We start from the raw sequence: 14,296 nt of genomic DNA, 5'->3' as shown, positions 1-14,296 counted from the left end.
ATCTGCAGGCGGTGCAGTCGTGTAGGAGCTGCATATCCCCAGATGGGAGCTGCGTACGTCATCAGAGGTCTAATCAGTGTCATGTATATGGACCTCGACACCCTCCTATTCAGTGTGCTTTCCCTGTTGAGCATTGGGTAGAGCTGTTTGAGCCTCGCGTGCGCTCGGTTGGCAACGTATTCGATGTGGTCTCCCCATGTAAGTTTCCGGTCCCCCAGACACTATGGTACCTGACTTTCTCTCGGAAACGTATTGGGCGTGTGTGTAGTGTTATTGGTCTACAGTGTTGATGTTTGCGCAGTAGTTTCGGTCTGCGTGTGAACAGAACTGCTTCGCACTTGTCGACGTTTACTTTAATATGCCATTGTTCCAACCAAGGCTCAGCTGTTCTGAGTGCTGTCTGTATTCGTGAATTGATGTTCGACAGTTTCCAATCTTGCGCAAGGATGGCGGTGTCATCCGCGTAGATGGCTAACGTCGTGTTTTGTGTTGCTGGGAAGTCATTAATGTACAGGTTAAACAAGGTGGGCCCTAGGATGCTTCCTTGGGGTACTCCAGCTTGGATACTGTGTTGTGTTGATTGTTTGTCCTGCACGTTAGTGTTGAAACATCTGTTCGTGAGATGTGAGTGTATGAGACATACAAGTCCGTCCGGGAAACCAGCTTCGCTTAGTTTGCATATGAGTCCGTTGTGCCAGAGACGATCGAAAGCCTTTTCGATGTCCAGGAACAAGGCCCCTGTGGCTTTGTTCATGTTGTAGCTATGTGTTATATATTCGACTACGCGGAGGAGTTGTTGTGTTGTCGAGTGGTGATTCCTAAAGCCGAATTGCTCCGGTCTTAGGGTGTCATTGGCGATGCAATGCCTAGTGATCCGTTTTAGTATTACCTTCTCAACAATCTTGCTGAGCGAACACAGCAGACTGATGGGTCGGTAATTTTGTGGGAGGGAGTGGTCTTTCCCTGGCTTACTGAACATCAGGACCTTGGCCGCCTTCCAAAACTCAGGGAAGTGTTGGTGTTTCAGGATGGCATTCGCTAAGTGTGTGAGGTATTCTACGGCTTTATCCGTGAACTCCTGGAGGACACGGTTTTGAATGCCATCAGGCCCAGGGGCTTTTCTAGCGTTGGTGTGCTTGATAGCCCATGTCATTTCATTTGTGCTAGTACGTCTTATTTCGTTGCGCGAGGGCTGGGCTACAAGTCGTGTAACCTCCTGGTCCATTTCAAGTGTGAATGCTGGGTCTGAAGGAACCAGATTCGGCATGAAAGACGCTGCAAGTGTTGTGGCCATAAGCTCTGCCTTCTCCGTCACGGAGTACGCTGGGCCGTCTGGTCCTTGTAATGTGGGAATGTAATGTTTCTCCCTGGTGAAGTGTCTGGCCAGCTGCCACACGCCAGGACGTGTGGTATCCAGCCCAGCGAGTTTCTGTCCCCATTGCTCGTTTCTGAATGTTTGTATTTTATCCCGTATTATGCCCTGGAGTCTGTTGACGTGCAGTTTATAGAACGGGCGCCTGGTACGCTGCCAGTATCTCCTGAGGCGGTTCCTCATTGAGATAAGGCCCAGGATTTCCTGGAGCAGGGCCGTCGAGTGTTGTCTTGGTGTTGTAAATGGAATGGCGTCAGTCATTGCATCTTGGACGGCAGTTGTGAGAGCCTCCACAGCCTCATCGATTTGCTGTGTGTTGTTAATTTCGTGGGTGTCAGGAATGCGACTATCAAGCGTTTCCTTGAACAGTGTCCAATTCGCGCGCTTGTAGTTAAGCATCCTGCATGGTTCGATGTCCTGCAGTGTCTCTTCCATGTGCAGTATTACAGGCATGTGGTCTGAGTCCAGACCGTTTTCAACCGTAAGGTTGAGTGTGCATGTGATGCCCTTTATAAGGGCTATGTCTCTGTGTATGATGATTGCCGTGCCGCCTCCCCTCCTGCCATCTGCTCGGTTGGTGCGATAGACACAATACCCTGGGATGTTTAGTTGTTTGCGAGGCTTAAGCAGTGTTTCGTTCACAAGAGCAATTCAGATACCCTTTCGCTCCATGAACGCGGCCATTTCGGCTTTTTTGCTTGCGATCCCATTGGCATTCCAAAACAGGATCTGTGAGTTTGTGTTTAAGTCTGCGTTTCGGGGCTGGTGTGGTGTATTATCCATGTAGTAGTGTAAAAAGTGGTGTGATAGTGGCTTGGAAGCTAGCAATCTTTGTGACTATTTCAGTGGTCATGTGTCCGGGAAATAATGTTTCCATTATTCTCTGGAATGTTGTCGTAATGTTGGTCATGTCGGCCTGCGAGTTATTGGTCGTGTTAGCGGCCGCTTGTTCCTGTGTTGGCGTCTGGTGAGGGCTGGCCTGAGTGTCGGCAGTTCGTGTGGCAGTTGTGGGCACCTGTGTATTCTCTGTGGTGAGTGGGTGTGTTATGTGGGTTGTTGAGTTGGTGTCCGGGTTGTGTTCGTAAGTGTTGGTGTCCTGTTGTCTGTGTACTTGTTGTGGTGTGGTCGTGTTCCTCGTGCTGCAGCTGTTTCTCCTTCTCCTTCTCTGGCACTATGGTCGTCCCTGTGTTGGTGCATTTTCTGTAGACTGTGGTGGGCTGCAGTCCGTGATCTCAGGGGGTAGGGTGGTGTTGTTGCTGGTGTCGTGTGGTGTGCCCGCTGTGGGTGTGGTGTCAGGTGTTGTGTTTGTCTGTAGTGTGTCTGTTGCTGGGGGTGTTTGTTGAGCGTGTCCTGAGCTCTGGGGCTCCTCTGACCGTCCCGCGCTCCTTGGGCTGCCAGCGACCACTCCAGCGAAGCATACTACACTTCTTACTGGGCGCGGGGGCGGTTTCGGAACTGTGATGGCGGTAGGTTTAGCGTGTTTGGCTATTTTGCGCCTCAGAGCTGCTTTGTAATCAATGCACCCTCTGTAGTTTGCCGGATGGGCAGCACCACAGTTGGCGCACTTGCGAGGTGCTGTATGGGGACGTTTGCAGTGTTGGGTCGTGTGACCGCCAGCGCAAATGCGGCAGCGGGATGCGAGACCGCATCTGATACCCGCGTGCGCAAAGCGCTGGCAGTTATGGCATTGTTGGGGGGTGCGCGGCGTGTTGTAGATCTCTACATTGACGACCATGTGAAGAAATAGCTTTAACTTCAACAGATCGCGGGACTTGGCCTTGTCGGCCAATTCCGCCATGTAGTTATGAGACGGTCTCGCTGTGCCGAACTCTGACATTCGGCTTACCCGAATGCACTCCCACCCGAGAGCAGATAGTTCTTCGTGTACTGTGTTGGTCAGGGGTCCTGAGTCTATCCCCTTTATCACGTACTGCTGTGTCTTTTCAAGGACTGTCCTGTACGTGAAGTGCTCTACCTTCCTTTCTTTCAGAAAGTCCAGTAGATTCGAGTAATCTGACTTGTTCGCCACGTTCCCCAGTGAGCTTAGAGTAGTATGTTGTGGGGTTGTGTTTTTTGTTAAATTCCTTGTTTAGGAGACTGAGGTCTCCTTAGTTGTGTATGATGACTGGTGGGAAGCCAGTCGTGGTATTATTTGGGTTCTGCGTAGCTGCTGGTGTGTTTGTGGATGCTGCAGTCGCAGGGTTGTTTATGTTGGTCCCTGTGTTGCCTTTGTTGTTGTTTTGTGGTGTGGTTGGGGTTGGCAACAGCACTCGGCCGTTGCCTCGTGAGTTTGTGGGCTCACTTGTTTGTGTATTTGGCGGCTGTCTGCGTCTTGGGCCGACCTGCTGCCACGGCCCGTCTTCTTCGGTGTTGGTTGTGTCCTTCATCGGCTCTGGCTCCGGTTCCGTCGGTGCCTGGGCCGCCAGAGGTGAAAGAGATGGCCTGTTCTTCGTGTTTTCAGCAGGCGCTTGTGTGTGTGGTGTGGGTGTTGCTGTCTGTGTGTGTTCACTGCCCATCAGCTCTGCGATCAGCTCCTGCTGTTCCGCAATCTGTTTGTCCTTCAAGGCAACCTGCTCTTGGAAGGTGGACAGTGGGACGGAAAAGATGGTGGGAGTAGCTGGCATTTCCACCTCTTGGGCTGCAGCTTTGCTGCGGGTAAGTGGTGGGGAAGCACAGGAAAGATCGGACATCTTTGCTGTTTCGGGAGTTTTTATTTTGATAGGGAAGGATGTGCGACAATTTTGCTCTTTTTACGAAACGACAATATTTGCTTTTTCGGCGAAAGTGCTGTGTATCGTGTCCCTACAGAAGAGGGGGGTCCCTACGACCTATCTGCGCAGGATGCAAGGCGCGGCGCAAGAGAGCGCGGGTAGAAGAGAGCGGTCTACAGTGCGCGGGGTTATCCGACGTGAACAGGCCCCTGACACTGAGATTACCCTACCAAAGAACGGGAGAGTCCCGCTGGGGAGATTTGCAACCGAAGCTGCAGGAAGTTGAGCCGAAACTCTTGCCACTTAGCGCCCGGAAGTGTTAAGCGGCTTGCGCTAGTTCGTGCCGCTCAGTAGAGCGTCACCGGCAGCTACGCCAGTTGCAGCTTATTTGTGACCACTCCGAGGAGCTATCAGACAGGCAGCTAGGTGCAGAGAGCAGTGTTCTGCTCGGGTCAGCTGCTCGACTGCGAGTTGTTATTGCTAGTCTTTGCTTTGCCAGTTGTAACTTATTTTGCTACCCAAATAACAAAATCCATATACTACCTTTAGTGTATTATTTCACAGTGTAATTCCCTCAGCATCACCTGATTTAATTATCCTACATTCCATTATCCTAGTTTTACTTGTTGATGATAATCTTATGACCTATTTTCCATTCAGTTGAACTTATCTTTGAAAGTCATTGTCATCTCTGACAGAATTACAATGGCAAATATCAAAATTTTCGTTTCTTCTCTTTGAATTTTAATGCATTTCCCAGATTTTTTCTTGGTTTCCTTTGCCTGCTTGCTCAGTGTACAGACTGAATAGCAAAGGGGATAAGCTACAACCCTGTTTCACTCCCTCCTCAAGTATGGCCTCCATTTCATCCTTGTATGTGCATTTAAAGGATTACATTTCACACTTAAGAATGGCTGTCCTGGTGTAACTATGTAGTAGTGATCAATACATAAAATAAGAACATAGCTTAAAACTAACAATAACAGCCAGTGTGACAAACTGACATCATTCAAGATATTTACAATGCCTGTAGAACCAAAATAATCTAATATAGTTTTCGTTGAAGTATTTTACAGCATGACTCTGTGTTGAGGACAGGTATATCGTTTGCAAAGGCTTTTCAGTTCTCTCAGTAAACTAGAGTGGATCAGAAATATACTCTTTAACTTATTTTATACATGTATTCGTGTTTCTAGAAATTAGGGATGACACTGAGGGTAGAAGACTACCCCTGGAAACATTATCTCCCCCCCCCCCCCTCCCCCAGTGACTGCAAAGGAAGGGTATACATTTGCATTGTAACATAAAGTATTTTATGTGATTTATTTTGAATTTGCTGTTCGTGTAATGATAAAAAAAATGGAAAGAAACGTCATTGCCTTGTGCTCTTTCTTTTTGCAGGCGGCACCCCCCAACTACCATCTGTCTGACACAGAGCCTCAGTCGTCAACTTTGTCAGACTGCTCTGACTCGGGGAACTATGAAATGAGTGGAATTGTCACAGCTGCTCCAGCTCTTCCACTGCAGCTACCACCGAGGCTTCCTCCGCGACCCCCGCCACGATCAGCTACGACTGTTACTGTAGGTGCTCCAGGAATGATCTATGAAGATGATGAGAGGAGAGGCCTCGTTGTGTGACTGCAGCTTTGCTGTATTACTTGTTTTGCTAACTGCCCCTCTCCTCAGATTGTTTGAAGCATGTCCACAATTTGCTGCTGAAGCCCTTTCAGTGTTCCATTTCAGCTCTTATCCCATATTGATTATCAAAATTTCCGAGATAAACTTATAGTTATCAGTTAATGGAGTATTAATTTATTTTAACAAAGTTGCATTTTTTCTGCGAATTTGAGTGTTAAGTGTTTTAAGTTTTTTCTCCTAATGCTTCCTTACTTGTTGTGAAATGAATGTTTGTGAAGTGAAAGAAGATACTTATTTCAGTGGCCATTTTGTGATAGTGTCAGTGCTGATGAAACTGCTTTTATCTTTACTGATCTATGCATATTTCTTCTCTATTGTGATGAATGAAATTTTTAAATTCACATTGTTGCTGTATGTGTTTGTCAGTGATTCTTTATGAAGGTTTCTTCCATATGTGAATGTTTAATATATCTTTACAGATGTAAATAAACTTATCCTTCCAGTTCCTGCTCAATTAATGACAGTGTGATGAATTCAAATGTTAAAATAATTTTATCTCTTTTTGTGCAGTAAATTTTAAAATAAAGATTATTGTTGTATTTAGAGTGCAATATTTTGACGTTATTGCTGTATATAACATGGTCTAATAAGTACCCAGTTCAAGATGAAGAAATTTTATCATTTTGAATTTGTTCTAAACTGTAACAAGTTGTCTTGATCATAGGAATATAGTGGGTTGCATCAATGAAGATGTGTAATGATTTCAATTCACAATAAGTATTTGCTAAAAGTAATTTCTTTGCAACTCCTGTGATCTACAGAAAAAATATTTGAATGTGACAAACATTTGTAAATCAACAGCTAACCCTGTGCAGGGCTGTGTCATCAGTGGCCATGTTTACAGACATTTGCTATGTTTTGTTAAAGATTTTTACCACATATTTTTGTGATATATTTACAATGACAGTTTTAAAAAAGTTAGAGGAGGTGATGAGCATCGGTAATTGCCAGCAGGTCATGAGCATTGTCTGTTTTTAGTTATCTGAAAACATTAGATTGTGTAAAATTGGTCTTAGTAGTGGTTATTTGTTTAGGAACGTCTGATTGCTGAGACGAATTAGTTTATATCTTTGTAGGATTAGTAATATACCAAATATTTTAGGTACCCAGTTGTTAGCAGATAAGACTGAAGAGATGAGGTGTGCCTGTAGACTTTACTTTGCTTGCCATTAGTAACACAGTTCTTTTAATTGAAGAATCTTGTAAATATAGGCACAGACAACTTATGTATCCCTGTTGAATGAAGCTGTCTGTTTTGCCTGCAGTCAGGTGTTTTATTTAACTGTTAACATATTTTCCCTTTTGTCACTGGGTATGACTTTGCATAAACAAATGTAAATACTTTTCCTGATGCTGAATTTGTTGTTCTGTAACAGTATTTCTTGTATTGTACAATTCTGAAGTGCCCTTATTGTTAGATTCTTCCTGCCAAACAATGTGTTTACTATACATTTAGATTGTTGAAGTATACTGTTGTTGAATGTGGGATATTTTACAATGTGATTTTTATAGTGCCGAAGGGTCTTGAAGTGCAGTGTATCTCAATGTACTGATGGAACTGTGTGCAACATTTTAACTCAACTTAAATGTAAGTTATTGCCTGTTGTGACTTTAATTTTTGTGTCAGTGACTGATAACTTTTAAGGTTACTTTCCTTTTTACAATTTTGAGTGATAGATGTGATATTAGTTGCTTCTCATCTGACAGAGAGGCCTTCCTACAAAATTGTTTTTTATTCATAAAGTTTATTAATTCTAGTGTTCAATATAACATATGTTAACTACTTCGAAATAGATCTCTATGGATCTTCTCTACATATTATTTCTTGTACAATATGTGTGTTATCCATTTCTATGTGAAACTGGACTATTAATTATGAAAATGTAATTTATTTTGTAGATTTGGTAAAAATTCAGTGTTTTCTTTTTATGCAGTTTTCAGCAATGGTATTTGCTATGACTGTGAAACAAGCTAAACAAAGAATTGGCTTGTGTTTCAAGTTCCATAACCAATGTCTACAGTAAATTATTGCTATTAATTTTTCATACATGAAAAGAGCATTGTGATATTTTTGGGTCAAACATTTATACAGCAGCGCTATATGTGAGTGAAAACAAACGACAGTATAATTGCAAAGTTTTTCATAATGAGAGAGATTTTCTTTGTTATTTAACAACTCCAGCTATATCATATTCTGTTACTGTTTTGACTCAGTATTACATTTTAGCAAATTTTGCTATAGGAAATTTGTTAACAAATAGCCCATTCTGCATAAGTACCTGTAGAAAGAAATGTTACTTCTTCCATATGTAATCTATTTAGGAAAGTAGTTGGTTTTAGAACATTTGGTAAATCATAGAATTTGTTTGAATTTTACAGTTCCTATACTCATTTAGAAGTAAAAGAATTTAGAAGCAGTTTTACATGTTTTTAATATGGATCAGCACTAAAGAAAGATGATAGAACTTTGCTCAGAAAGACAAGGCTATGCAGTGTAGTCTGCGCTGTGAGAAGGTGATAATTTTACTCTTTGCAAATATTAATACAAAAGCAATAAAGATTTTAATGTAAAACCCTGTTTCGTTGTTCTGTTGATATAATACTGTTGACTCCTTTTTACACATGTAACGGTTTCACATCTTAAACCCTGTTTCATTTTGGATGTTTTGTAAACTGTGTGTAAATGGAAATACAAGATGTTTGTTTACTGAAGTGAAATACACTACAACATTACTATCAGAAATTGTGAAATTTCTGAGTGATTTAGTCAGTATTGTTTCCTTCTGGTTGTTAGGTGCTAAGTAAATAGTGATGTTTACTAACTTACTGTGTTAATTTCAGCCAGCCAGTGTGTGTGCTATGATGTTGCTTTAAGGGCAGTGTGGGATACTGTACACAAGTGTAGGCAGTCCTATTAACATCAAATTAAAAATGTGATCAGGAGCTAGATTTGTAGCAAGTTTCCCTGATAAGTGTGTAAATCAGTGCTGCCCTGCTGGTGGCAGTATCACAATTTTCAATGTGTCACATGGTATACTGATAGAGATAATAACTGGATGAAGTCTTTTAAAATATGTTACGAAGCCATACTCTTTCAGTAGTGCAGACAAATTTTCCATCCAGGGTTTGCATTTTCTAAGATACTGATGTTCCCACTTACGTGGGCAGAAAAGTCACAGGTCGATAAAAAATGACGGTGGTATCACTCATTCCTGGCACTGAAGGAATTGGATCAGTTTCTTTGATAAATGGTATAAAATATCAAGCACAGTGACACAAAGGTAAAGACACTGAGTTGATGAGTAAAAGTACCAAAGTACCATGTCCTATTTTACACTATATTACCCAATGCCCCACTGATTCCAAACGTACAACCTCAATTCTGGTAACCATGACCAACTACATCCTCACCCACAATTACTTCACCATCGAAGGCATCACCTACAAAAGAATCTGTGGTATGGAAATGGCCACCCGCATAACACCACTCTATGCCAACCTTTAATGGGCCATCTACAGAAATTCTTCTTAACCACCAGAATTCCAAACCCCACACCTGTTCGGATTCACTGATGACATCTTCGTGACCCGGATCCACATTCCTCCAGAACCTCAACACCATCTCCTCATTTGCTTCACCTGGTCATTCCTCACTCCTTCCTTGCTATTGACCTCCACCTCAAAGATGGCTATGTCAGTACCTCCACCTGTATCAAATCTACAGGCCACCAGGAATACCTCCACTTTGACAGCTGCCACCCATTCCATAGCAAGAAGTCCCTTCTGTACAGTCTAGCCACCCATGGCTATCACATCCGTAGTGATGAACAGTCCCTCTTCAGCCACCCAAACTTGTACAGGAATGGATCTCCCATGTCTTACCTCTCCAGTCAACCACCACCTCTCACAGTCCACTACCTAGCCACAAAGCAGCATTCCCCTCACAATTCAGTACCACCCAGGGCCGGAGCAACTGAATGACATTCTCTGCCAGGTTTTTGACCACCTCTTGTCGTGCCCCAAAATAAGGAATATTCTACCCGCTATCCTTCCCTCCTCTTGCACCACGGTATTCCGCCGCCCACTGAACCTATTCAATATTCTTATTCATACCTACTCCACCCCTCCTCCCAACCCCTTGCCTCGTGGCTCATATATCTGTAAAAGACCTGGACGCAACACGTCCCATACACCTTCCTGCTGCCGCCGCCACCACCACCACCACCACCCTGCCACCTACTGCAGTCTGGTCACAAGCATGAGTCAGAAACAAAAGGTGGCTTTTAGAAAATACCTAGGAAAGACCCAGAGAGTTGCACATAAGGTGGTGGATAGATATTGGTGATTACTCCCAGTTACTGCTGACTCTGATATAATTTTCTGAGGAGCTGATTGTTGCTTGGGTTACATCTTGACCTCTAGCCGAATATGTGAAATATGGTATATATGTCACAGCATTTATGGCCTTGATTAGCTTGGAAAATAGTGTTTTTTGGAAAGGATGCGAGTTTGAAGTGATAGAATTTGAGAGCTGGTGGACCAGATTGTGGTTAAGCAAAGACAAGGACATAATATCAAAACACATGTTAAACATATTTGAAGATGGTGAACAGCTTACACTCAAGTGATGAAATAGGAAATGCAATGATGCACATAGTTAATAATGAAGACATCAAAAATGTGGGAGAGATGAAATATGGTGTTCGGTGACAGTAAAACAGTTGAACTGAAATAGCAAATGGTGGTGGTGACACACTATGTAAGTTGCGTGAATTGTCACTGAGGGATTTTCAATGCTTAGAGACAGTACCACACACATATATAAGGAGAGCAGTGGGACATAAATCACACACAGTAAGCACACACTGCTAAGCTAATATGCAGTGAGAAGCACAAGTATAACATGGAACTATTGAACAAGAACAAACTAAACTATCAACTACATGCAACCTATGATGCAAGCAGTGTTGTATAATGGCTAGCAGGGCTGGCTGGTGTGCTGCTGGTCCCAGTTCAGATTCTACCATTAGCAGTTTTGGTGTTTAGTATTTTTCATCTCTGAAACATTTTTGAAATATCTTATGTTTGTATATTCTGGAATATTTGATGTTTGTTTAAATAATTGCACTTCCCATCCCGGACATCAGTTCTGTTCTGGCTGTAATAAACATGCTTCAGTTGTAATTGTTGTAATTCATTGATGACTGCACTTTCAGATTTGGAATTGATTGTGGTTTTGACATGACAGTATTATAGAAATTTTGAAAAGATGTTACAAGAATACACAAACACTCCATCTTGTTTTCAAAAGGGAAAGGGAACCTTAGCAATATTAAACAAGAAAACTGTGAAATCCTTGTGCTGACTACTTTATACTTGAAGGAACCTCTGAAATGTGAAAGACCAATTATCCAATTAGATTTAAGAAAGCTAGATATTGAAGTGCCCCCCCCCCCCCCCTCACTCCCCCAAAATCATGAAGAGATCAAACACGATTCCCACTAGTTAAAAAACAACAAGACTTCTACAGAAGACACTCAAATGGCACCATTACAGAAACTCTCACCAGAAGAAGCAGCAGATGCTTCACTTGAAATGAAGTAGACAATAGATGAATAGATGAAAGAACTATAGGATGCCTGTAAATTACCTTTGATTTAACCTCTGCATAAAAAAGGAAATTCTTTACAGGTGAGTAATTATCAAGCCATCCCCTCACTCCTAGTTGTGTGAAAGATACTGTTGCTATCCATATTAAACATGAAGAAGTTGAGCACAAACTGGGAGAATATCAAGGAGGATTCTGAACAGGTTGTTTGACAGTAGAGCAGATACTGAATCTGAGAAGCATTAATAAGATATTTTTTGCTGTAAGGAGAAAAAGTTTTGTAGATTTCAAAAAGGCATATGACTTCATCAACAGTTCAATGCTACATAACATACAAGCAAAAATGAGTGTTGACAGAAAAATTAGTAGGTGTTATAGCCAACAAAATACAATTCCAAAGAAACCCTTTGAAATCAAAAACAAACAATGGGAAGTCTTAAGATAGAACAGAAACAATATGGAAAGGATAGATTGCTATTCACCATAGGAAAGAGACATTGAGTCAGACAGACAGGCACAATGAAGAATGACAGAAATATTTCGTATTTTGGAGAAAATCCTTCAGAAGTAGAAAACTCACATGTGTTCACCACATTTCTGTTTCTGAAGAAGAACTTTGGCCAAATGATGAAATATTCCTAGCATTCTCTTTTCGAAATATTTCTAGCATTCTCTTTTCTTTGTCTGCATGCAACTCAGTGCCTCCACAATTTGGTGAGTAGCAATCTGTCCTTCCCATGTTGTTGCACTCAAATACAGGTGTTTAACAGGTAGATGGACTCACATTGTTCTTGTTTAAATGCATATTGAAAAAAAAAAAATTGCAAGAATGATGCAAATAATTAAAACTTCTCAAACCTGTTGAAGCCTTCAGGCTGGAAATAAACTATTTAGCTTTTGCTAATGACAGAAGTTTCCGAAACATCAACAGACTAAGTGATTGTGCTGCAAAAACAAAAAATTGTTTTGAAAATATCTTTTGAAAAATGAAAATAATGACATCAAATATCAGTTAAGCAGCCGATAGTTTTAAATTTCTGGGCAAATTGATTACAACCAGTGGATTAGATGAAGCCTTGAAAGCAAGAGCCAGAAAAATAGAAATAGCTCTCCAAACCACATAAAACATTTACAACACAAAACTGAAACAAAAAAATTGAACATAAAATAGTAAAAAATGTGGACACAGTGAGCAAACAGTTCAGTTTCATGACCATATAGACAGAATGAATGATTCCAAATGGAGAAACACATCTTCGTTGTTTTTTTATTCAAAACATATTCTAGTACATGAATGTCAAAAGAGCTAGAGGAAATGGATATGCAATCAGAAGACAAATAAAACCGAATTATCTTGCAAACAGATGTAGTGTAGCTTGGGATTTACCAAGATGAGAAACAAATAACTTGTAGCAAACAGTCAAATGAAGAGCATTGATGAAAGAATATCACTTGGTGTCAGCTTAACACGTTCACTGCAGCCGATGCTTGTAAGTGTTTCTGTGATTGACACGCCAGTGCAGCCAATGCTTATAAGCATTTCTATGATCAACAAGCCAGTGTGGGTAATGCTTGTAAGTGGCTTGTTCGCTAGCTGAATACTCAGTTTAGTTTCTTCGACTGTGCACTCGTGTTAGCACAAGCAACCAACGAGATATCACGTAACATTTTCCTGTCTGCAGTTGTGTGTTTTCATCTTTAGTCTGTGTTGCGCATTGTTTGGAATGTCAGCGAATCAACCGATACCGGGACCTTCTAACCCGAAAAAGAGTAGGAAGAGTGAGCTATATACTGATCAAGAGTTACTGAGTGTGTTAGAAGATAGTGACACTAAGTTTAGAGGGGACAAACCAGAGGAGGATGGCTGGAATTTGGAGGCTGCAGAAATATACCATAGTAGAACAGTTTAATATGTTTCGCGACAGTTCGGATCAGACGATACGGATGACGATGATGAGGATATCGCCGATGATAAAGAACCTGTGCTCGCAGAAGTAAGCAGACCAGGTGTGACTTCACATGAAGAACCACATGGGATGCAGTATCATCTGTTTACAAAAGCAGAATGTTTACAGATAAATCCTGCTGGCAATATGCCAATGGATTTCTTTAGGCTACTGGTTACAAATGACACTGCAGCTCGCAGTTGATGAAATGAATAGTAACGCATGCAGTGTATTTGCAAGCGAAGATATGAAAGAGGGCTCTATGATTAGTAATTGGAAACCTGTAAGTATAGGAGAAATACTAGTCTTCCTGGGTATTTCATTACATATGGGTAATGTCAAATATGCCCGATTACAAGACTACTGGAAGAAAGACCCGCTGTTCGAAAATAGGGGAATAGCGATGAGTATGGGCAGAGACAGATATTTGCTCACCTTACGCTCACTGCATTCTGCGAAACATCCAGAGTCAGGAGACCCGAAACCAGATGATTGGCTACATAAGGTTCACCCTATATTAATTATTTTAACAACAGAATGTATCGGTTGTATTATCCAGGTAGGGATCTATCTTTAAATGAATCTATGATTCTTTGGACGGGATGATTGTCATTTAGACAATATATAAACAACAAAATGAATAAATATGCCATCAAATTGTACATGCTAAATAATCCAGATGGTTTTGTAAATAAATGCACTGTGTACACGGTGATGCTTAATGATATGGGTTGAAAAGATACTATTTGTTTGTTGGAAGAGAAGATGCATGTTGGCCATCATGTTTATATGGACAATTTTTACAACAGCTTTGCTTTATACATCTTATAATTAAATGTTTTCCTGAGACATTTAAGTCTCTTTTTATTATCTACAATAATGATCGAAGCAGACGAAATGAATTAAAATTTGTGCTGTGGCCGGGACTTGAACCCAGGTCTTCTTGCTTGGTTAGGCAGAA

The 14,296-nt window shown here is 41.6% G+C and overlaps 1 protein-coding gene across 1 annotated transcript in view; it reads left to right on the top strand.

Moving 5' to 3' along the window:
• LOC126175568 (leucine-rich repeat-containing protein 15-like) overlaps window positions 1-5,920 on the top strand; it is a 56,270-nt gene extending 50,350 nt beyond the window's left edge. Inside the window, exon 4 of the mRNA XM_049922426.1 lies at window positions 5,485-5,920. Coding sequence (XP_049778383.1) covers window positions 5,485-5,721 — 237 coding nt within the window. The 3' untranslated portion in view covers window positions 5,722-5,920. The remainder of the gene's footprint in view (window positions 1-5,484) is intronic.
• Window positions 5,921-14,296: the final 8,376 nt, after the last annotated feature.

The sequence above is a fragment of the Schistocerca cancellata genome, chromosome 3 (assembly GCF_023864275.1).
Source record: "Schistocerca cancellata isolate TAMUIC-IGC-003103 chromosome 3, iqSchCanc2.1, whole genome shotgun sequence".
Lineage (NCBI taxonomy): Eukaryota > Metazoa > Arthropoda > Insecta > Orthoptera > Acrididae > Schistocerca > Schistocerca cancellata.
Note: the sequence above shows the minus strand (reverse complement) of the source record. Positions and strands in the feature narration are given on the sequence as shown.